General features: G+C 47.6%; 1 protein-coding gene across 1 annotated transcript; it reads left to right on the top strand.

Annotated features, from left to right (window-relative positions):
* The first annotated feature begins 1,098 nt into the window (after positions 1–1,098).
* LOC121291820 (60S ribosomal protein L5-like) lies at positions 1,099–23,620 on the top strand. Its single transcript, XM_041213416.1, has 8 exons — positions 1,099–1,237; positions 3,494–3,563; positions 13,365–13,480; positions 14,054–14,188; positions 16,097–16,299; positions 19,807–19,984; positions 20,303–20,394; positions 23,442–23,620. Exons 1-8 carry the CDS (start codon positions 1,235–1,237, stop codon positions 23,536–23,538), a joined length of 894 nt encoding a protein of 297 aa, XP_041069350.1. The 5' UTR covers positions 1,099–1,234; the 3' UTR covers positions 23,539–23,620.
* Positions 23,621–23,979: the final 359 nt, after the last annotated feature.

Below are 23,979 nucleotides of genomic sequence, written 5' to 3'. Positions count from 1 at the left end.
CTTTCTTGGACTCACTCAAGTTCTGTCGAAGGGTCATGAGGACTCGAAATGTCAACTCTTTTCTTCTCCGCCAATGCTGCCAGACCTGCTGAGTTTTTCCAGGTAATTCTGTTTTTGTTAAGAATACAGGCATTGAAATCACATCCCCAAGAAACAGTTTTTAAAATAATCTGTGTATGCTGGCTCTTTCCGAGAGGAATCCTCTTGGAAGTAGGAGTGGACCATTTGGCCCATCCAGCCCACTCCACCATTCAGTGCAATCATGGTTGATCTTGGGCTTCAACTCCACTATCTCGCCCACTCTCCATACCCCTTGATTCCCTGAGAGAACAAAATCTGTCTAAACCAGCCTTAAATGCTTTAGTGCCACCCTTCCCCCATATCCCTGTGGTCGAGTATTCCTCCGATCCCCCGTTTGAAAGTTATTCAATCTGTGTCCAACATTCACTCCCTCCATCACTGGTGCACAGTAGCAGCAGTGTGTACCATCCCACAAGATGCAGTGCAGAAACTCACCTTCGACAGCATCTTCCAAACCTGCAACCTCTACCACCTAGAAGGACAAGGGCAAGGGCCCCTCAAAAGCCACACACCACCTTGACTTGCAACGATATCGCCATTGCTGGTTCAAAGTCCTGCAACTCTTTTCCGATTGTGGGTGCACCTACACTACATGAACTGCAGTGGTTCAATGGAAGGCGGCTCACCATCTCCTTCCCGAGGGCAATTTGGGATGGGCAACAAATGCTGGCCTTGGCAGCGACGCTCACATCCCATGGATGAATCAATGAATTAATTCACACATTATCTGCTAAAAACTGACATGAACAATGACCAATGCTGCTTTTCTCCTCATTGTTCACAAAAATATATTAAAAACAACTACTTAATTTGTCAAAAAGGGCTGTCAACAGAAAGAAAGTGGGATTTCTGGTCTAGAGATGGACGGTAGATTGCAATCACATTGAAATGCACCGAGTTATTGCTGATTTTTGAATTCATTTCAAACTGAGAATATTTATTGACTGACACATGGCAGGTCAACCGCGCGCGCATGCGCGGCCGCCGGGCCCGGGGCGCCGCACTCATGCGCAGCTGCCGCGGCCGTCTTGCCCGTCCGTCTGTGTTTAGGCGCATGCGCAAGGGGGGTCGAGCCCTTTTCCGCCTGCGGAAGGCCCGTAGCTGAAATTCGCTACCTGAGGATCCCTGCATCGAGGGCGCAAAATCAGCCGAGATGGTGAGCACAAACCGCCGATGAAGTTTCGGACAGGTGGAGGGGGGTCTCCTCTACTCGGATTGCTGTCTGATGGAGGCGGAAAGAATCGGATGGCGGGGATATTGGGTGGATGCGAACGGCGAGGGGGGAGGGGGCGGTCGCTGGAAAGGGTGGCGGACATTGTTGGGGGAGGGGAATAATGTGTCAGCTGGTTCTCTGGCTCTGCACTGGCTGGAGCAGGGATGCTGTTGGACATGCCATTGCTTCAGCGGGCTTGGAGCTTTTCACATTTTAAAAGATTCGGTATTTTGTAAATACTTGGCTATTGTGGAATTTCACAACTCTGCCCTGAAGTTATTGCTGCATCAGGGAGACGGGGGGAGGCCATTTGGCCCCTCAAGCCTGCCCTGCTATTCACTAAGCTGTGAGGAGGATACAAAGACTCTGCAGAGAGATAGAGACAGGTTAAGTGAGTGGGCAGCAAGGTGGGGTATATTGCGGGGGACGCAAGAAATTGCTCGCTTTGGTGGCCAGAGCAGAAAAGCAGAATCATTTTTTTTCATAAACGTGTAAATGTTGATGCTCATGGGGACACACGCAAGGGATGCAGAATGTTAGCGTGCAGGTACCGGAAGCAATTTAGGAGAGCAGGTGACATGCTGGTTGGTCTTGCAAGGGGATTCAAGCACACGAACAAAAAAGCCTTGCTTCTCGTACGGGGTTTTGGTGAGACCACATCTGGAATATTGCGTTTTGTCTCAATATCTAAGGAAGGACACACTGGCCTTGGAGTCGGTACTGTGGATTGGTTCCTGGAGTAAGAGGGCTGTCCAACCATGAGGCTGAGTAAATTGGGGCTGTATTCTCTGCAGTTTGCAACACTTGATTGAAACACTCTGAAGGGGTTGGACATGGTAGACACTGAGCTTATTTCTGCAGGGCCGGGGAATCTAAAACACGGGGGCACAGACAGCCTCAGGATAAAGGGCCGATCGTTTAGGATTGAGATGAGGAGAAGTTACTTCACTCAGAGGGCGAATCTTTGGAATACTCTATCTGAAGGGGCTGTGGGCTGCCCCAATGATCATGGAATATATTTAAGTTAGCGATTGGTAGATTTGGGTGAGTAGGGGAATCGAGGGAAATGGGGTGCAGGTGGGAAAGTGGAGTTGAGGCAAAAGGTCAGCCATGAATGTTGAATGTTGGAGCAGGCTTGATGGTTTACTCCTCTTATGTAACCAGAGCAGGTATTTTAATCCCCTTCTCACTGCCTTGTTACCCTTGGTAAAAGTCGATCTATTTCCACTTTGAATTTATTAACTCCCTTTTCAGTCCATCCCTTTTTTTTCCCCCAGTTTTCTAACTTTTAAGAGCTTGGATAAAGATGAGAGTAGCATGTGTTCATGAGAGTCTGTTAGTTAAGAACCTTCATTTGACGATCTCTGGGGATAAATGCTGCTGTTCCAGGCCAGAAAGGGGTTGCATGCTCTGGGTTTGATGCTACATTTAACTCCCCACAGTTAACTATTCTCTGGCATTCCTTTACCTGTCCCACTCATCCCTTCCCCCAACCGTCCCTTTTAAAGCAGGCTTTTAAAATGGAGATCTCTTCTCAGTACTCCTCTCTGTCAGGTGAACACGTTATTTTCTGACTGGCTGTGATGTATTTAGTGCGTTTAAAAAAAAACACCTCACCCCCATCGGGGAATAAAATGGTTTGAGGGACTGAATGGCTTCAAGTGCATCGTGGTGTCCATTTCTGGGCAGTGCACTCCAGGATGATGTCAAGCCCTGGCAGAGGCTGCAGAGGTGATTTACTAGAACAGCCCCAGGGATGAGGGGATTTCAGTTAATGTGGAGAAGCTGGGATTGCTCTCCTAGGAGTAGAGAAGGTTAAGGGGAGATTTAACAGAGGTGTTCAAAATCAGGAAGGGTTTCAATACAGCACATGGCCAGAAACTTCCACTGAGTGGGTCGGTAATAGGGGTCTTCACTTTTAAAACAGTTAGCAATAGAACTTGAGGTGGGGGGCATGAGGAATGAGGTGGAAATATTCTTCAGAAAGGGTTGTTAAGATGTGGAATGCAGCTCCTGCGAGGCATGAAAATCAGATTCCACCGAGGCAGCTGCACGCCTACCTGAAGGTGACCGTATGGCGGGGCTATGGGTTAATTGGGAAGCTCTTTCAAAGAGTTCACACAGGCTGAATGGCCTCCTTTTGTGCTTTTTATGTTCTAAGATTGTATGCTCTCCAATTGCTTCTCTGTTCCGTTGCAGGGGTTCATCAAAGTCATCAAGAACAAGTCTTACTTCAAGAGATACCAGGTCAAATATAGGAGACGACGGGGTGAGTGACCTGTTGCTTTCCCCAGTTTAATAAACTGGCTCCTGGACCCTGTGAAAAGAGCTTAGCTTTGGGTGGTTGTGGCTGTGTAACAGCTCATCTTCAGCTTTGAGTAAACTCTGGTTGTGTCTGTGACTGTGAAGGCCCTAACTCTGCTTATCGCTCTCACTTGATGTAGCCTCACGCAGTTCCTGGCAGTCAGGTGTGAATGAGACCCCTAATGCAGGGAGGCAGACTGGTGGGTTGTGGCCATGCCGACTCGTTCAGAGGGAGATTGAACCTGTGCGTGTGTACGATGTAAATGATTGGAATTGGGCCTGGCTGAAGTGGGCACCACAAGAGCCTCACTCCAGAGGCCGAGGGGGTGCTGTCAGCAGAGGGGTGGTGTTGAGGGAGTGCCAGCACTGTCGGGGTTGGAGGAGAAGGAGGGTTGGGGGTTCATTTGAACATACAAAATTGGAGCAGAAGGAGGCCATTCAGCCCCTCGAGCCTGCTCCACCGTTCATTAAGAACATGGCTGATCTGTTTGTGTTTCCTTTTCCACATTCCCATCTAGCCCCGATACCCTTTGACCCCCCCTTGCCAACAAGAATCAACCCACCTCCATCTTAAAAATATTCAATGACCTCCACCACCTCCTGAGGCAGAGGGTTCTAAAGTCACACAACCCTCAGAGAAAAATTCTCCTCATCTGTCCTAAAAGGGTGACCCCTAATTTTAAAAAGTGACCCCTCACTCTTCTAAACTCCATTGGGAACAAGCTCAGTCTGCCTAAGCTATCTTTGTTATGTTCAATTCCTCTCGTAATGAAGGATAGCATTCCATTGGCCTTCTTACTTACTTGCTATACCTGCATACTAACTTTTTGTGACTCATGCACGACAACACCTAGATCCCTCTGTAGCTCGGAATTCTGCAGCCTTTCTCTGTTTAAGTAATCTTTTTTCATTCTTCCTGCCAAAGTGAATGACCACATTTTCCCACATTATGTCTCATCTGCCAGACTTTTGCCCACTCACTCTACCTATCTATATCCGTCTGCAACCTCCTTAAATCCTCTTCGCAACACACTTTCCTGACTCTTTGTGTCATCTGCAAGTTTAGCTACCATGCCTTCACTCCCCTCATTTAAGTCATTGTTATAATTGTAAAAAGTTGAGGCCCCAGCACAGAGCCCTGCAGGACTCCACTTGTCACATCCTGCCAATCAGAAAAAGACCCATTTATACATACTCTGTTTTCTGCCAGCCAGCCAATCCTCTATCCAGGCTAATATGTTACCCCCTACACCATGGGCTTTTATTTTCCACAGTGATCTTTGATGAGGCACCTTATCAAATAGCACCTGGAAATCCAAGTACAGCACATCTACAGGCTCCCCTTTACCCACAGCACATGGTACTCCTTCAAAAATCTCCAATAAATTGGTTAAACATGATTTTCCTTTTACAAAACCAGTCTGACTCTTCTTGATTTTACTTTTAGTTTATCTAAGTGCCCAACTATAACCTCTTTAATGATCAACTCTAACACCTTCCCCACGACAGACATCAAGCTAGCTAGCCTGTAGTTTCCTATTTTCTGCCTCCCTCCTTTCTTGATTACTTTCCAGTTTAATGGAACCTTTCCAGAATCTAGCGAATTTTGGAAAATTAACACCAACACATCTACTCCCTCATTAGCCACCTCTTTTAGACCCTAGGTTGAAGTCCATCAGGACCCGGAGACTTGTCAGCCCACAGCTCCATCAGTTTGCTCAGTATCACTTGCCCAGTGACTAATTTCACCAAGTTCCCTTCTCCCCTCCACCTCCTGATTTACAGCTATTACCGGAATGTTTTGTATCCTCTGTAGTAAAGACAGAAGCAAAATATTTCTTCACTTCATCTGCCATTTCCTTATTATCTACAACTAACTCCCCAATCTCACTCTGCAGAGGACCAATAATCACTGTTATTCCTTTTTAAATCCTGTACAAACTCTTGCTATCCACTTTTACATTTCTAGCTAGCTTTCTCTTCTTCTCTAATTTCTTTCTCCTGATTAACCTTTTTGTCATTCTCTGTCATCCTTTATATTCTGACCAATCATCTGACCTGCAACTCATCTTTGCAGAGTTATTTTTTCTTCTTAAGTTTGATGCTTTCCTTAATTTCTTTAGTTAACCAGGAACGATAGGTCCTCCCCTTAGAATTTTTCTTTATAGTAGGAATATACTTATTCTGAAATATCCCCATAAATGTCTGCCACTGCTTCTCTTGATCTATCTCCTAGCCTAGTATCTCAGTTCACTTCAGCTAACTCAGCTTTCATGCCCACATAGTTACCCTTATTTAAGTTTAAAATACTAGTCTTATTTTCACTATATACCTTTCAAATTGGATGTAAAATTCAATCATATTGTGGTCACTGCCTTCACTGAGGTCATTAATTAATCCCGTCACATTACACAATACCAAGTCTAATATGGAATTGGTTCAGAGGAGGTTTACTAGATTGATAACAAAAACAGAATTACCTGGAAAAACTCAGCAGGTCTGGCAGCATCGGCGGAGAAGAAAAGAGTTGACGTTTCGAGTCCTCATGACCCTTCGACAGAACTTGAGTTCGAGTCCAGGAAAGAGCTATTTCAGCTCTTTCCTGGACTCGAACTCAAGTTCTGTCGAAGGGTCATGAGGACTCGAAACGTCAACTCTTTTCTTCTCCGCCGATGCTGCCAGACCTGCTGAGTTTTTCCAGGTAATTCTGTTTTTGTTTTGGATTTCCAGCATCCGCAGTTTTTTTGTTTTTACTAGATTGATACCTGGAATGAGTGGGTTGTCTTATGAGGAAAGTTTAGACAGACTGGGCTTGTTTCCACTGGAGTTTAGAAGAGTGACGGGTGATTTGATTGAAGTATACACGATCCTGAACCGTCTTGACAAGGTGGATATGGAAAGGATGTTTCCTCTTGTGGGTGAGTCCAGAACTAGGGGGCACTTTTAAAATTAGGGGTCGCCCTTTTAGGATGGAGATGAGAAATCTTTGCTGAGGGTTGTGCAACTTTGGAATTCTCTGCCTCAGAAGGTGGTGGAAGCGGGGCCACTGAATATTTTTAAGGTGGAGGTTGATAGATTCTTGTTAGGTGAGAGCATTAAAGGTTATCAGGGTTAGATGGGAATGTGGAACTCTAACCACAAGCAGATCAGCCGTGATCCTATGAATGGCAAAGCAGACTCAAGGGGCCTAATGAACTCATCCAGGCTACTACTGCCAATCTGATCTTTCCCTTTTATATGTAGATAAAAATAACCCACGGTTATTGATGTCCTTTTATCACAAGCACCCAATATTATTTCTTGTATACGTTGTCCTACATTGTGGTTACTGTTAGGGGGCCTGTAACCCACTCCCACGAGTAACTTCTCTCTCCTACTTTTGCTCATCTCCACCCAAACCGATTCTACATCCTGATCTCCTGAACCAAGGTCTTCTCTAACTATTGCACCAATGTCATCCTTGATTAACAGCGCTACCCCTCCACCTTTTACCCAGATTCCTATTCTTCTTGGATGTCATATACCCATCAATATTCAGGACCCAATCCTTGTCATCTTGCAACCATGGCTATCAGATCATATTTATGTACTTCAATGTGTGCTATCAATTCATTTACTTTGTTATGAATACTGCATGCATTCGGATACAGAGCCTTTAGTTTTGTCTTTTTGTTATCTTTGCAATATTGGTGTAGAAACATAGAAAATAGGCGCAGGAGTAGGTCATTCAGCCCTTCGAGCCTGCCGTACCATTCAGTATGGTCATGGCTGATCCTCTATCTCAACACTGTACTCCTGCTCTCTCCCCATACCCTTCGATGCCTTTAGAGTCCAGAAATCTATCCATTTCCTTCTTAAATATATTCAGTGACTTGGCCTCCACAGTTTCTGGGGTAGAGAATTCCGCAGGTTCACCACCCTCTGAGTGAAGAAGTTTCTCCTCATCTCAGTTCTAAATAGTCTACCCCATATCCTGAGACGGTGACCCTTTATTCTAGACCCCCCCACCCAACAGCCAGAGGAAACATCATCCCTGCATCCAGTCTGTCCATTCCTGTCAGAATTTTATACGTTTCAATGAGATCCCCTCTCATTCTTCTAAACTCCAGTGAATACAGGCCTAGTCGACCCAATCTCCTCATACGACAATCCTACCATCCCAGGAATCAGTCTGGTGAACCTGAACTCTGCACTCTCTCTATGGCAAGTATATCCTTTCTTAGGTAAGGAGACAAAACTGCAGACAATACTCCAGGTGTGGTCTCACCAAGGCCCTGTACAGCTGTAGTAAGATATCTTTGCTCCTGTACTCAACTCCTCTCGCAATGAAGGCCAACATACCATCTGCCTTCTTAACTGCTTGCTGCACCTGTCTGCTTGCTTTCAGTGATTGGTGTACAAGGACACTCAGGTCCCTTTGTACATCAACATTTCCCAATCTATCACCATTTAAATAATACTCTGCCATTCTGTTTTTCCTACTAAGTGGATAACTTCACACTTGTATTATACTGCATCTGCCATGGATTTTGCCACTCACTCAACCTGTATAAATCACCTTGAAGCCTCTTAACATCCTCCTCATCACTCACATTCCCACCAAGTTTCGTGTCGTCAGCAAACTTGGAAATATTGCATTTGGTTCCCTCATCGAAATTATTGATATACATTGTAAATAGCTGGGGCCCAAGCACTGATCCCTGCGGTACCCCCCCAGTCACTGCCTGTCATTCAGAAAAAGACCCATTTATTCCTACTGTCTGTTTCTTGTCTGCCAACCAATCCTCAATCCATGCCAATATATTACCCCCAATCCCATGCGCTTTAATTTTTCACACTAACCTCTTATGTAGGACTTTATCAAAAGCTTTCTGAAAATCCAAGTGCACCATGTCTATTGGTTTTCCCTTATCTATTCTGCTAAGTTACCTCTTCAAAGAACTCCAGTGGGTTCGTCAAACATGATTTCCCTTTCTTAAATCTGTGCTGATTTTGTCTAATCCCGTTGATATTTTCTAAGTGTCCTGATATAACATCCTTTATAATAGACTCTAGCATTTTCCCTACTATTGACGTTAGGCTAACTAACCTGTAATTCCCTGTTTTCTCCCTCCTTTTTTTAAATAGTGGGGTTACATTTGCCACCCCTCCAATCTGCTGGAACTTGGGTTTTACCCCTCTGTCCCATCCTGCTATCCTCTTACCCTCATTTTCCACATTACTATTATGGTCTTCTGCCTTGAATCTACCACTTGATTTGCCACATCTGCGCATCAAGCTTGATCTCTACCCCCCTGCCCCCCCACCGTTTAGTTTAAAGGCCTCTCTACTCTCGTTATGCGAGAGATGAAGACCATCCCAACAGTACAGCCCCACTTTGCCCAGTACTAGTGCCAGTGCTCCATGAACCATAACCCACTTCTCCCACACCAGTCTTTGAGCCATACATTCATCTCTAATCTTATTTGCACTATGCGAGTTTGCATGTGGCTCAGGTAATTATCCAGAGTCCAGAGATTACCACCTTTTGAGGTTCTGCATCTTAATTTGATGCCCAGCTTCTCATACTGACTATGTAGAACCTCCTTCTTGTCAAGGTGGGTGAGGAGGGCTTGGGGTTGGGGGGGTGAGGGGGGTGGGGGGGGGGTTACTAAACGACATATCTTTACCCCATTAGTAGATGCCTTGGTGTTCAATGGCATTACTATCACTGAATCTCCCACTATCAACATCCTGGGGGTTGCCATTGACCAGAAACTGAACTGGACCAGCCATATAAATACTGTGGCTACAAGAGCAGGTCAGAGGCTGGGAATCCTGCAATGAGTAACTCACCTCCTGACTCCCCAAAGCCTGTCCACCATCTACAAGGCACAAGTCAGGAGTGTGATGGAATACTCCCCACTTGCCTGGATGAGTGCAGCTCCCACAACACTCAAGAAGCTCAACGCCGTCCAGGACAAAGCAGCCCACCTGATTGGCACCACATCCACAAACATTCACTCCCTGCACCACCGACACACAGTTGCAAGTGTGTGTACTATCTACAAGATGCACTGCAGGAATTCACCAAGGCTCCTTAGACAGCATCTTCCAAACCCACCCATTACCATCTAGAAGGACAAGGGCAGCAGATAGATGGGAACACCACCACCTGGAAGTTCCCCTCCCAGTCACTCACCATCCTGACTTGGAAATATATCACCGTTCCTTCACTGTCGCTGGGTCAAAATCCTGGAACTCCCTCCCTAACAGCACTGTGGGTGTACCAACACCACCCGGACAAAATCCTGGAACTCCCTCCTTAACAGTGCTGTGGGTGTACCTACACCACATGGACAAAATCCTGGAACTCCCTCCCTAACAGTGCTGTGGGTGTACCAACACCACACGGACAAAATCCTGGAACTCCCTCCTTAACAGTGCTGTGGGTGTACCTACACCACATGGACAAAATCCTGGAACTCCCTCCCTAACAGCACTGTGGGTGTACCTACACCACATGGACAAAATCCTGGAACTCCCTCCCTAACAGCACTGTGGGTGTACCTACACCACACGTACAAAATCCTGGAACTCCTTCCCTAACAGCACTGTGGGTGTACCTACACCACATGGACAAAATCCTGAACTCCCTCCCTAACAGCACTGTGGGTGTACCTACACCACATGGGCTGCAGCGGCTCAAGAAGGCAGCTCATCACCACATTCTCAAGGGGCAACAAATGCTGGCCCAGCCAGTGAAGCTCACATCCCATGAATGAATATAAAAAAGGCAGCATTACAGATTTGTCTGTCCCAGCTGACTCTATTTATACTCTGAGCATTTTGAATGAAATAAACAAATGAACTAATAATCAAATGAATTAACAGCCCTTAATGGGAGATTGCAACAAAAAAAACAAAACCTTAAAGGAAATTTAAAATGGTTGTTTCTGCGGCTGATGGTGACCTCCGGCCCCTCTGACTCTTTCTGGACTCTTTCATGTACCAATTAAACAAATGAACTAGTAACTTAACTAATTAACAGCCCATCGGAGGGGCATTGTAATAAAATCAAAACTTTAAAGGAAACTTCCAGACTCTCTTTTACTCTAGAATATCAATAAAAGGAAATAAACTAATGAACAAACTAGCAGTCCCTTAAAGGGACACTACAACGCCACTAATTGGCATGCTGGGATTGAACCCGTGCTCCCAAAGCATTAGCCTTGACCTCTGGATCACGAGTAACATTACCAGCCTCCTCCATATCCTGACACACCTGATACTCTTTTGAGTATATTTTGAATATACCAGTATGTTTTAAATAATTAAGCAAATTGATAGCGCCTTAAAGGGGATTCTCTCTTGGAGTAAACCCTTAACAAATTGGCAAATTAATAAAGCAAATTAAAGTGATAGCTCCTTAAAGGGGCATTACCAGCAGATTTCCTTTGCCAAAGGACATGATTGAAGCAGGTGGGTCTTTATAACAATTGATCAGGGTTTCATCGTCACTATAACTGAGACCAGCTTTTATTTGCAGGTTTATTAATTGAATTTGCATTCTGCTAGCCGCTATGGTGGGATTTGAACCCATGTCCCCAGAGCATTAGCCTGGGCCTCTGGATTACTCGCCCAGTAAAACCATTTCCTGACTCTCTCTATACGCCCTTTTAACAAAGCCATAAAGCAGTAAAACAGACGAGTACAAGGGGGGGTGACAGCCCCTGATGGGACATGGTAACAAAGACAAAACTTACATAATTAAATTAAAATGTCATTCATGGGACTGACAAAGCAGCTCCCACGGTGCCTACCAATCACAGAAAACATCCAGGTGCTCCCTCTCCAGGGACACCCGGCGGCAAACATAGCCGCAGAAGAGGGGCAGGCTGGACCACTGCCTGGACCTGTTAAGGGCCAGCTCGGCCAGGTCCACGGGCGGGTCAGGTTTACAAGGAGGTTCTCCTCTCCCCTGCACTGGGTGGCCAAAGATCAGGAGTGCAGGGCTGAAGTATAACCAGGATTTCACAGATGGTGCTGTAACCTCACACAATCTACTGACACATGGAACCCGGACTCCTCAGGGCTGCAGAAAATACAGGCGGCTTGGGTGTAGAGTCTCCTTTACTCTTTTGAGCATTGACTTAATAAATTAGTTAATTAAACCAGTTGATAGCCCCTTAAATGGCACTGTGAGAAAAACAGAATTTTAAAGGAATGTTGCATACAACCGAGGAGCCAGAGTAGGCCACACTTCAGGCCGGTTGTCGTGGTACCAACGACATAGGCAGGGTGAGGAAGGAGGTTCTCCATAGTCAGTGTGGGGAGCATTAAGAAGCAGAACCTCAAAGGTCATAATCTCTGGATTATTACCTGAGCCATGTGGAAATTGGCATCGGACAAATCAGCTTAGAGAGATGAAAGCATGGTTGGTGTGGGAGGAGTGGGTTCCAGTTTGTGGGGCACTGGCACCATTGCTGGGGAAAGTGGGGACAGTCTATACCTGAGCAGTTGCTGGGACTGATGTTCTAGCGAGCTGCGTAACTGGGGAAGTGGAAAGGGCTTAAAACTAAATAGTGGGGTAAGAATTCAAATTTGGGAAGATGTGGTAAACCAAAGTGTAGAGACAAGGCAGGAGAGAAAGGTAATTAATATGGGAAATGGTAAACAGAACATGACCGGAAGGGACAGAGTACAAATCCAAGAGTAAATCAGCGGATAAGGCCAGGCATTTCAAAAATAACAAGGGCAAAATGAAAGGTCCTATAAATAAGTGCACGTAGCAGTCGAAGCAAAACAGATGAACTGATAGCACAAAAACAAATAAGTACAATCCGGTAGCCAATTCAGAGACATGACTGCAGGATGACAATGTTGAAAGGTATGTGACATTTAGAAAGGACAGGAAGCTGGGGGAAGCTGGAGCGGTGGCTCTTTAAATGAAAATGTCGTTTTGGGGGTTAGTTCCTCTTTACGCTCTTTTGAGGAGAGACAGTAAACGGGTGGACAAATGAACAAATCCCAGCATGGTGACAGCGGCTTGAAGGGGTACTGAACAAAAGTCAAGTCTTAAAGGTAACCTATTAAATCAAATTAGGAGCTGGTTTTGGGGGTTAATAATGAACCCACCAGCCACAGTCGGCCTCAGTCACGACGACGGACACGATGTGCTCCCTCTCCCGGGACACCCAGCCTTGAGTGTAGCCGTTGGGTTTGGACGACTCCCTTGCCTGCTCGCTGCCTGGACCTATTGATGACCAGCTTGGTCTGGCTTACGAGAAGCTTCTCCTCCCTCCGCACCCCGCGCACCGGGTGGTCAAAGATCAGCCTGGGGCTGAAGTGTGACCAAAATTTGAGGAGCAGCCCCTTCAAATAATCAGAAAGGTGCTGCAACCTCTCTCAATCTGCAAGCAACGTGGAACCCGGACTGCGCAAGGTTACAGACTGGGAGCTGACTGGATTTCTATGTGCTCTCAGTCCATAATCAAACAATGCCCGTCTCCTGGGGATCTTTAACACAGAAACAACCAGCCATGACTGTGGAGATCATGTCCTTTTTGTGGGGGTTGGTGAAATGCTAGCTTGGGAGAGGAATTTTCCTGATTTGTCCGTGCAGTGTTTTACAGTGGTAGCTATCGGGATAGGGGAACTTGCAACTGTTGCAGGGGGAGGGGGGGGAATGTTCAGTGGTGAGGTTTAAGGGGGTCTCTGCTGCCTGTAATTGTTTGTTGGTGAACTTTGGCCATTGAATATGCTGTCCCTGTTCTTCTTCCTTCAGAGGGTAAGACTGACTACTTTGCACGCAAGCGCCTTGTTATTCAAGATAAGAACAAGTACAACACCCCTAAGTACCGCCTGATTGTGCGCCTCTCAAACAGGGATATAGTTTGCCAGGTAAGGAGGGACAAGGAGAGGGGGAGGGGGAGAAGCTTGTCAGTTCTGTGGAGGTTGGTTGTGTTGTTTCCAGGACACACTGAAAACGGCATCTCACACACGATGTTGGAGGGGTCAGCGCTGTGGGAGTGGGGAGGGGGGTTCAGCGCTGTCGGCGTGGGGGGTTCAGCGCTGTGAGCATGGGGGTCAGCGCTGTCGGTGTGGGGGGGAGTCAGTGCTGTCGGATTGGGGGGGGTGCTGTGCTGTCGGAGTGGTGGAGGTGGTGCTGGGGGGGAGTGGGCTGTGTTGTTGTAGTGGGGGGGCGATGGTGCTGGGGGGTTGGGCTGTGCTGTCAGAGTGGAGGGGGGGGCTGTGTTGTTGGAGTGGGGGAGGGTGCAGCAGGGGCGCTATCACAGTGGAATTTATTAGTTTAAATTGTCTGTCAAGTGCTTTGGGAAATGTCGAGGTTACTTTATAAATGCATCTTCTCCCAGTCTGTCCTGGGGCCTTTGCTGTCGGTTTACTCGTCGTTGGGATGTGAGTTTTGTTCTTATTGATGTGAAATGTGATCATGTTCCTTTTCTCTTGATGAAGGTAGCGTTCGCCAGAATCGAGGGAGACATGATTGTGTGCGCTGCATACTCCCATGAGCTCCCCAAATATGGCGTGAAAGTCGGGCTGACAAACTACGCAGCAGCTTACTGCACTGGTCTTCTGCTCACTCGCCGGGTAAGAACCAATCTCGCTGTGGTAGCGACCCCCTCACTCCGCCCGCCAGGTTTCACAGGCCCGTTCACCTCTGACTAAAATAGAGAACAGTGTCAATACTCAGCAGCTCTAAGCCTTTGTGGCCAGAGAAACAAAGTTAACGTTTTAAGTCAGCGACTGAACAGGAGAAAGGTCTAAGATAAATAGGTTTTAAGCAAGTACAGAGGGAGGAATATTGGGGAGGAGAAAACCTGTGAACCTAAATAGGAGCAGCAGCAGGGCCGTTCAGCCTCTCACGCCTGGTGATAGCTGTGCTTCTGTCGCAACTCCACTTTACCGTGTCATCACTGTGAGAGTGTCGCTGGCTGGGCCCAGCATTTATTGCCCATCCCTAATTGCCCCTTGAGAAGGTGGTGGTGAGCTGCTGCAGTCCATGTGTAGGGACACCTACAGTGCTACAAGGAGCCTTTCATTCCCTTGGTGCCAAAACATTTTATCGATTGCTGTCTTGAAAATACCGACAACCCTCTGGGTTAGAGAATTCCAAAGATTCACAGCCCTTTGAGTGAAGAAATTTCTCCTCATCTCTGTCCATATCCTGAGGCTGAACTCCCCTGTTTTACATTCCCCCCGTCAGTGCGAGTAACCTCTTGGTGTTCACCCTGTCAAGAGCCTTCAGAATTTTGTATGTTTCAGTGAGATCACCTTTCATTCTTCTAAACCTCAGGGTCCAGTCTACCCCGTCTCTTCTAGAACAGTCTCCTCATCCCAGGAGCCAGTCGAGTGAACCCTCTTCGCACTCTCCCCCATTAGGGCCAGCATATCCTTCCTTCGGTGAGGGAAAACTCCAGCTTTGGCCTCAGCAATACCCTGTAGAACTGTGGTAAGACTCCCTTACCCTGATTTACCAATTACTATGTAACAAAGAATACCATTTACCTTCCTAATCACTTGCTGTTAGCTGCATGTCAACCCCCTGTGATTCAACAGGAGAGAAGCTCTGGGAGGTAGGCAGGAGAGATTAAATGGGGAAAGGGGATGACGGTGTAAGGCAAAAGGAGATGGTAATGGGGCAAGTAAAGAAAACAGACGAGGTGTGGTAGAGGAGGTGTGAATGGCGGCGAGAGAATCATGAACAGCGGCCACTGTCTGATTTCAACAAACTGAAGCCATGGTTATGATGTGAAGTTGTTGAGATCAGTGTTGTAAAGTGTTTAACACAGTTGTTATCGAGGCTCTGGGGACAGTTCACACTCTATGTTTAAACTTGTTACTAACAGCCTGGACCCAATGCTGTAACAGAGCAGATTAACCTGTTTGTTCTATTCATTTGTGGGCTGTGGGCATCGCTGGCAAGACCAGCGTTAATTTCCCACCCCTATTTTCCCTCGAATTGCCCTCTTCCTGCACCACTGTAGCCTGTGTGGTGGAGAAACTCCTGGAGTGCAGGGCTTTGACCCAGCTATGATGAAGGAACAGCTGATGTATCTCCAAGGCAGGGTGGCGTCAGGAGCTGAGGGGAGCTTGCTCCCTCCTGTGCCGGGAGTTGTGCTGTGCTGTGGTGAGTGGCTATGTTCTGGCTCTGCTATCCCTTGCTGCAGCCACAGGAGGCTGTGTGTCTGCGCCTGGGTTCAGATGCGAGGCTGGAACGAGGGAGCCCTCACACTCCCCTCGTTCAGCTTAAATTCGCACACTGCTGAATGGCCAAACTTCGCTGAAGCAAACCTGCCAATTATTAAGAGTAACTTGTGATTTTTGAATGTGAAAGCAGCTTAGCCTACCCACACATCTGTTACATGCTCTGATGCTGACTGTAGCCTGACTAATAACTACAGCTCCTGTTGCCTTTAATGAGCTCTATTTAATGAGAGAGTTTGTAACGTGCTGCAATACCACAGCTTTACGGGGCGTCTTGTTCTGTCTTGGCAGCTGCTGCAGAAATTCGGGTTGGATAAGATCTATGAAGGAGAGGTGGATGTGACCGGTGACGAGTTCAATGTGGAGAGCATCGCAGGGAAACCCTCTGCGTTCACCTGCTACCTGGACTGCGGCCTGGCTCGGACCACCACTGGCAACAAGGTGTTCGGAGCCCTGAAAGGGGCAGCTGATGGTGGCCTCTCCATCCCACACAGGTAAAAGGGCAGAAGATCATCAAATCACACAGCAGTGACAAAGGCCATTCAGCCCCTCGTGCCTGTGCAGGCTCTTCAGCAGAGCTATCCAATTAGTTAACCTTCCCCTACTCTTTCCTCACACCTACTTATGTAGCTTCTTCTCTTCGGGTATTGGATAACCTCAGTAGTGGTGATTGAGACAGCAATCTTTACTTGTTGTAAAAGCTCACCTGCTTCACTATTATCCCTTGGGGATGGAGACCTGCTGTCCTTGTCAGCTCTGGCCTACATGCAGCTCCACAGAAAAGTGGTTGACTCTTAATTGTCCTCAGAAATGGATGAGCCTAGATACTGGCCTAGGACCTCACCCCCCAATGGTGTTGACTATGGACACAGGAGCTTGAGTTGAGAAATATTGAGGAAGGTGGGACAATTTTAATAAGCATAAATGTGTATTGTGATCTCTGAAATCAGTGAATCTTTTTAAAATTTCTAATCTCGAATTCAAGAATCTGGGTTAGTACAAAGTATCCACGGATGAACAGTGTCAACTGGTTCCTATGACGGAGGATGTTGTCGTTTCTCCTCTCTCGTCCCTCCCACTGACATGTCCTGGTGCAGAAATGATAAAGCAACGTGCACTTATTGCCCGTCCCTAATTGCCCTTGAGGAGGTGGTGGTGAGCTGCCTTCTTGAGCTGCTGCAGCCCATGTGGTGTAGGTAAACCCACAGTGCTGTTAGGGAGGGAGTTCCAGGATTTTGTCCATGTGGTGTAGGTACACCCACAGTGCTGTTAGGGAGGGAGTTCCAGGGTTTTGTCCATGTGGTGTAGGTACACCAACTGTGCTGTTAGGTAGGGAGTTCCAGGATTTTGTCCATGTGGTGTAGGTACACCCACAGTGCTGTTAGGGAGGGAGTTCCAGGATTTTGTCTGTGTGGTGTAGGTACACCCACAGTGCTGTTAGGAAGGGAGTTCCAGGATTTTGTCCGTATGGTGTAGGTACACTCACAGTGCTGTTAGGGAGGGAGTTCCAGGATTTTGTCCATGTGGTGTAGGTACACCCACAGTGCTGTTAGGGATGGAGTTCCAGGATTTTGTCCGTGTCGTGTAGGTACACCCACAGCGCTGTTAGTGAGGGAGTTCCAGGATTTTGTCCATGTGGTGTAGGTACACCCACAGCGCTGTTAGGGAGGGAGTTCCAGGATTTTGTCTGTGTGGTGTAGGTACACCCACAGTGCTGTTAGGGAGGGAGTTCCAGGATTTTGTCCGTGTGGTGTAGGTACACCCACAGTGCTGTTAGGGAGAGTGTTCCAGGATTTTGTCCATGTGGTGTAGGTACACCCACGGTGCTGTGAGGGAGGGAGTTCCAGGATTTTGTCCATGTGGTGTAGGTACACCCACAGTGCTGTTAGGGAGGGAGTTCCAGGATTTTGTCTGTGTGGTGTAGGTACACCCACAGTGCTGTTAGGAAGGGAGTTCCAGGATTTTGTCCTGTGTGGTGTAGGTACACCCACAGTGCTGTTAGGGAGGGAGTTCCAGGGTTTTGTCCATGTGGTGTAGGTACACCCACAGTGCTGTTAGGGAGGGAGTTCCAGGGTTTTGTCTGTGTGGTGTAGGTACACCCACAGCGCTGTTAGGGAGGGAGTTCCAGGGTTTTGTCCATGTGGTGTCGGTACACCCACAGTGCTGTTGGGGAGGGAGTTCCAGGATTTTGTCCATGTGGTGTCGGTACACCCACAGTGCTGTTGGGGAGGGAGTTCCAGGATTTTGTCCATGTGGTGTAGGTACATCTACAGTGTTTTTAGGGAGGGAGTTCCAGGATTTTGTCTATGTGGTGTAGGTACACCCACAGTGCTGTTAGGGAAGGAGTTCCAGGATTTTGTCCATGTGGTGTAGGTACACCCACAGCGCTGATAGGGAGGGAGTTCCAGGATTTTGTCCATGTGGTGTTGGTGCACCCACAGTTCTGTTAGCGATGGAGTTCCAGGATTTTGTTACGTGTGGTGTTGGTACACCCACAGTGCTGTTAGGGAGGGAGTTCCAGGATTTTGTCCATGTGGTGTAGGTACACCCACAGTGCTGTTAGGGCGGGAGTTCCAGGATTTTGTCCATGTTGTGTAGGTACACCCACAGTGCAGTTAGGGAGGGAGTTCCAGGATTTTGTCCTGTGTGGTGTAGGTACACCCACAGCGCTGTTAGGGAGGGAGTTCCAGGATTTTGTCCGTGTGGTGTTGGTACACCCACAGTGCTGTTAGTGAGGGAGTTCCAGGATTTTGTCCGTGTGGTGTAGGTACACCCACAGCGCTGTTAGGGAGGGAGTTCCAGGATTTTGTCTGTGTGGTGTAGGTACACCCACAGTGCTGTTAGGGAGGGAGTTCCAGGATTTTGTCCGTGTGGTGTAGGTACACCCACAGTGCTGTTAGGGAGAGTGTTCCAGGATTTTGTCCATGTCGTGTAGGTACACCCACAGTGCTGTTAGGGAAGGAGTTCCAGGATTTTGTCCATGTGGTGTAGGTGCACCCACAATGCTGTTAGGGAGGGAGTTCCAGGATTTTGTCCTGTGTGGTGTAGGTACACCCACAGCACTCTTAGGGAGGGAGTTCCAGGATTTTGTCCATGTGGTGTAGGTACATCTACAGTGTTTTTAGGGAGGGAGTTCCATGATTTTGTCCATGTGGTGTAGGTACACCCACAGTGCTGTTCGGGAAGGAGTTCCAGGATTTTGTCCATGTGGTGTAGGTGCACCCACAATGCTGTTAGGGAGGGAGTTCCAGGATTTTGTCCTGTGTGGTGTAGGTACACCCACAGCACTGTTAGGGAGGGAGTTCCAGGATTTTGTCCATGTGGTGTAGGTACACCCACAGTGCTGTTCGGGAGGGAGTTCCCGGATTTTGTCCGTGTGGTGTTGGTACACCCACAGTGCTGTTAGGGAGGGAGTTCCAGGATTTTGTCCATGTGGTGTAGGTACACCCACAGTGCTGTTAGGGCGGGAGTTCCAGGATTTTGTCCATGTGGTGTAGGTACACCCACAGCGCTGTTCGGGAGGGAGTTCCCGGATTTTGTCCGTGTGGTGTTGGTACACCCACAGTGCTGTTAGGGAGGGAGTTCCAGGATTTTGTCCATGTGGTGTAGGTACACCCACAGTGCTGTTAGGGCGGGAGTTCCAGGATTTTGTCCATGTGGTGTAGGTACACCCACAGTGCTGTTAGGGAGGGAGTTCCAGGATTTTGACCCAGCGACAGTGAAGGAACGGTGATATATTTCCAAGTCAGGATGGTGAGTGACTTGGAGGGGAACTTCCAGGTGATGGTGTTACCATCTATCTGCTGCCCTTGTCCTTCTAGATTGTAGAGGTCTCGGGTTTGACAGGAGCTGTCGAAGGAGCCTTGGTGAATTCCTGCCGTGCATCTTGTAGATGGTACACACTGTGCTACTGTATCAGTGGTGGAGGCAGTGAAATGTTTAAGGTGGCAGATCTCGCTCTTTCATGCTCTCTCTCTCATGCACATTCCTTCTCTCCTTAGCACCAAGAGGTTCCCCGGTTATGACTCTGAGAGTAAAGAGTTCAGTGCCGAGGTACATCGTCGACACATCTTTGGATTGAATGTTGCTGACTATATGAAACAGCTGATGGAGGAGGATGAAGATGCTTACAAGAAACAATTCTCCTGTTACATCAAGAATGGCATCACCCCTGACATGGTGAGCAATCGCTCCGCCTGTGCGGAGCCCAATGTTGCTGGGACGAAGCACAGCTCTGGGCAGCACTGTCGAGCTTGTGCAGTATGTCGCTATGGTTCTCCCAGGGTCATTCATTGAACGCGGTGTACCCAGCTTCTCTCTGCGTCTCTGGTTTTTATTTCAATTCACCCAGCGCTGGGATGTGGGATATGCATCTGTTTATGAGCTGCTCATTGCGCACGCTCCCACCCCTAGCAGGTCTGCTGTTGGGAGGAAGGGGAGGGAGGGAGCGGGATGCTGCTGTGTGTTTGGAACTGATGGTTGTTTGGGATCCTGCAGGTGGAGGAAATTTACAAGACTGCTCACCGAGAGATACGGGCCAACCCCAGCCACGAGAAGAAACCCAAGAAGGAGATGGTTAAAGCCAAGCGGTGAGTACCGGCATTCCGGGGAAGTGCAGGTCTGGATGATCAGGGGCTGAACGAAGCAGTTGGGACAAAACTCCTGACTAACGCTCCCTCTAATTATGTTTCTATGCTTTGGTGGTGACTTAGATGTGTTCAGATTTTAAATAAATATGGCAGAGTGGTTGTAAGGTTGGTTCAAGGGGCTAGTTTGTGTGTGGCCTATTCAGGGACTTTTGGATTTTCTTTTATTTGTCCTGCCGCTGTTTTATTTGTTCACGTGATGCGAACATCACTGGCTGGGCCAGCATTTATTGCCCTTGAGAAGGTGGTGGTGAACTGCTGCAGTCGGTGTGGTGTAAGGGAGTGTTGTGAGACAGCCTTTGGTAAAGCTGAGTTATTTAGAAATCAGAGAGGGAAACTTTAAACAATTGTCATAACCTATATTTTTAATCGTTATGTTTGAGATGCAGCTCTAAATTCAGGAATCAGACCACCGGTTCTTAAGAGGTTTCAGATTAAACTAAATGAAATATTTTATTAATTTACACAAGTTAAATATATACACATGGCTACAACTTACTGCTATCATAACTTTTAATAAATTACCAAACTAATCCTCATTACAGCAACAGCAACCCATAGATTTTTAAGCAGACACCAGGCAAAGCATTTTCACCTTTCGAATTCAAAATGAGGTCCCTTTCATTTTGGTTTCTGTGGAGACAGTTGGAGACTTACAGCTACTTTGACCTCACATTACCTCTGCTCTGCACACCAAAAAACTGCTGAAGTTATACCTATCAGAGCTCATTGAATGTAAATTCTCATTGTATCACCAGCCTCTTTGAATTCCATCTTTCCTAACAATAAAAGTTATGTTGTACCAATTTTGTTAGTAACATAAACATCACTTGGTCTCTGCTAGCTAAGTGCCAGATTTCACTCCCCTTCTTAAATGCTCTATTCAAAAAAATGCAAAGCACTCTACCCCTCTGACATCTCAAAACTAGGACACAACAAAGCACCCAGACTAGCTGGCTTTAATCCAATTAAGACACACCCACATACTAAAACTCTATTTTTAATCAAAACAAATTTCCTATAACATTACGTACATTAATAGCTTCATGACAGGGAGGGAGTTCCAGGATTTTTGACCCAGTGACAGTGAAGGAATGGTATATTTCCAAGTCAGGATGGTGAGTGACTTGGAGGAGAACTACCAGCTGGTGGTGTTCCCATCTATCTGCTGCCCTTGTCCTAGATGGTAGTGGTTGTGGGTTGGAAGGTGCTGTTTAAGGGGTCTCGGTGAGTTCCTGCAGTGCATCTTGTAGATGGTAGACACACTGCTGCTGCTGTGTGTCGGTGGTGGAGGGAGTGAATGTTTGTGGATGTGGTGCCAATCCAGTGGGCTGCTTTGTCCTGGACGGTGTCGAGCTTCTCGAGTGTTGTGGGAGCTGCATTCATCCAGGCAAGTGGGGAGTATTTCATCACACTCCTGACTTGTGCCTTGTGGATGGTGGATAGGCCTTGGGGAGTCAGGAGGCAGACTCATAGATGTTTACAGCAGAGAAGGAGGCCGTTCGGCCCATCATGGCCATGCTGGTCAACAAAGATCTGACCACTAATCCCATTTTCCGGTGCTTGGCCCATAGCCCCAGAAGCTGTGGCAACAAAAGTGAATATCTAAATACTTCTTAAATGTTACGAGAATATCTGACTCAACCACCCTTTCAGGCAGTGAGTTCCAGTCTCCGACCACCCTCTCGGTGAAAGAACTTCTCCTCAACTCCCCTCTTTGCTTTCTACCTCTTAAATCTACGCCCCCCTGTTATTGACCCCTCTACTAATGGAAAAAGTACCTTCCTTTCCATGCCCCTCATAATCTTATACAACCTCATCAGGCCCCCTCTCAACCTTTGCTGCTCCAAGGAAAACAACCCCAGCCATTCCAATCTTTCCTCATAGCTCAGGCCCTCTAGCCCCGGCAGCATCCTGGTAAATCTCCTCTGCACCCTCTCCAGTGCAACCACATCCTTCCTATAATGTGGTGACCAGAACTGCACACAGTTCTCCAGTTGTGGCCTAACCAGCATTTTATACAGTTGTAGCATAACCTCCCTGCTCTTGTATTCTATGCCTCGGCCAATAAAGGCAAGTATCCCATATGCCTTCTTAACCACCGTATCTACCTGCCCTACAGTTACTTTCTGCAGGATTCCCAGCCTCTGACCTGCTCTTGTAGCCATAGTATTTATATGGCTGATCCAGTTCAGTTTATCATAGAGTCAGAGTTATACAGGACAGAAACCGGCCCTTCAGCCCATCGTGTCAATACTAGCCATCAAGCACCTATCTACTCTAATCCCGTTTTCCAGTACTCGGCCCGTGGCTCGTGCAGGCTGCCGTGTTTCAAGTGCTCATCTAAATACTTCTGAATTGTTGTGAGGGTTTCTGCCTCTACCACCCCCTCAGGCAGTGTGTTCCAGATTCCAACCTCCTCTGGGTGAAAAAGTTTTTCCTCACATCCCCACTAAACCTCCTGCCCCTTACCTTAAATCTATGCCCCCTGGTTATTGACACCTCCGCTGAGGGGAAAAGTTTCTTCCCATCTACCCTATCTATGTCCCTCAGAATCTTGAATATCTCTATCAGGTCCCCCCTCAGCCATCCCTCCTCTAAGGAAAACAACCCCAGCTCTATCCAGTTTCTCTTCATAGCTGAAACGCTCCAGCCCAGCCAACATCCTGGTGAATCTCCCTCTCCAGCACAATCACATCCTTCCTATTCTTTATGGTGATTGTGACCACAGGGCTTAGGGGAACATTGCTCCTGACTGATTTGTCTCTCCTAATATCAGACCTGAGTTGCCATAATCAAGAGAAGTCTCCGCACCTTTAAGAGTCTGGTATCTGTTGTTTGGTCTCAGTGCGAGTTCCTTCTTAGAGTGGAGGTACTCCCCAGCGAGATGCTTCTCCGTCTGAATGGGGTGGATGATGTGTTATCGAACTGGAGGGTGCGTGAGTGCTTCCCGGGACTGAACCCCGCTTCTCCCTTTCTGCTCCCCACAGGTGGAACCGGCGTAAGATGTCCCTGGCACAGCGGCAGGACCGTGTTGCCCAGAGGAAAGCCAGCTTCCTGCGGGCACAGGCAAAGGGCGACGATTAATCAGCAACAGAGTGCTTCTGCGTCCATCTCTCTTCAACACCACTGTGTCCAGCCAGGCAAATAAAAGAGATTTTTAAACGTACCCTTCCTGTGCCTTTTACCAACTCTTTCTTTTTGAATCGGTAACGCTGCATGCTGTCAGGGCTGGAGTCAGCAGCCTCGCCTCTGCTCTCAATGCCCCTGGCACCTGGCTCACTAGTGGAGCAGGCTCGGCCTGGGTTAAATGCAGAGTCCTGTGGTGTTTGTCCCCAAGTGTGCGGTTATCTGCTTCCAGTTACTGCTGCTGCTGCGGCCTCAGCTTTGTCCTTGCAGCCTTTAGTCCGGCAATGTCAGAGCCAAGGAACCTTTCTCCCCTCTGCCCACCCACAGACCCTTTGGAAATGGGAGTCTGCTACCCAGACTGTTCACAACCTCAGTCATATTTGACCCTGCAATGAGCCC

The sequence above is a fragment of the Carcharodon carcharias genome, chromosome 19 (genome assembly GCF_017639515.1).
Source record: "Carcharodon carcharias isolate sCarCar2 chromosome 19, sCarCar2.pri, whole genome shotgun sequence".
Taxonomy (NCBI): domain Eukaryota; kingdom Metazoa; phylum Chordata; class Chondrichthyes; order Lamniformes; family Lamnidae; genus Carcharodon; species Carcharodon carcharias.
Note: the sequence above shows the minus strand (reverse complement) of the source record. Positions and strands in the feature narration are given on the sequence as shown.

Excerpts from the sequence above, each read along its gene's own strand:
- LOC121291820 (XM_041213416.1), top strand. Across the intron at positions 3,564-13,364 it reads CAAATATAGGAGACGACGGG|AGGGTAAGACTGACTACTTT; the intron begins GTGAGTGACCTG and ends TTCTTCCTTCAG. Across the intron at positions 20,395-23,441 it reads GAGATGGTTAAAGCCAAGCG|GTGGAACCGGCGTAAGATGT; the intron begins GTGAGTACCGGC and ends TGCTCCCCACAG.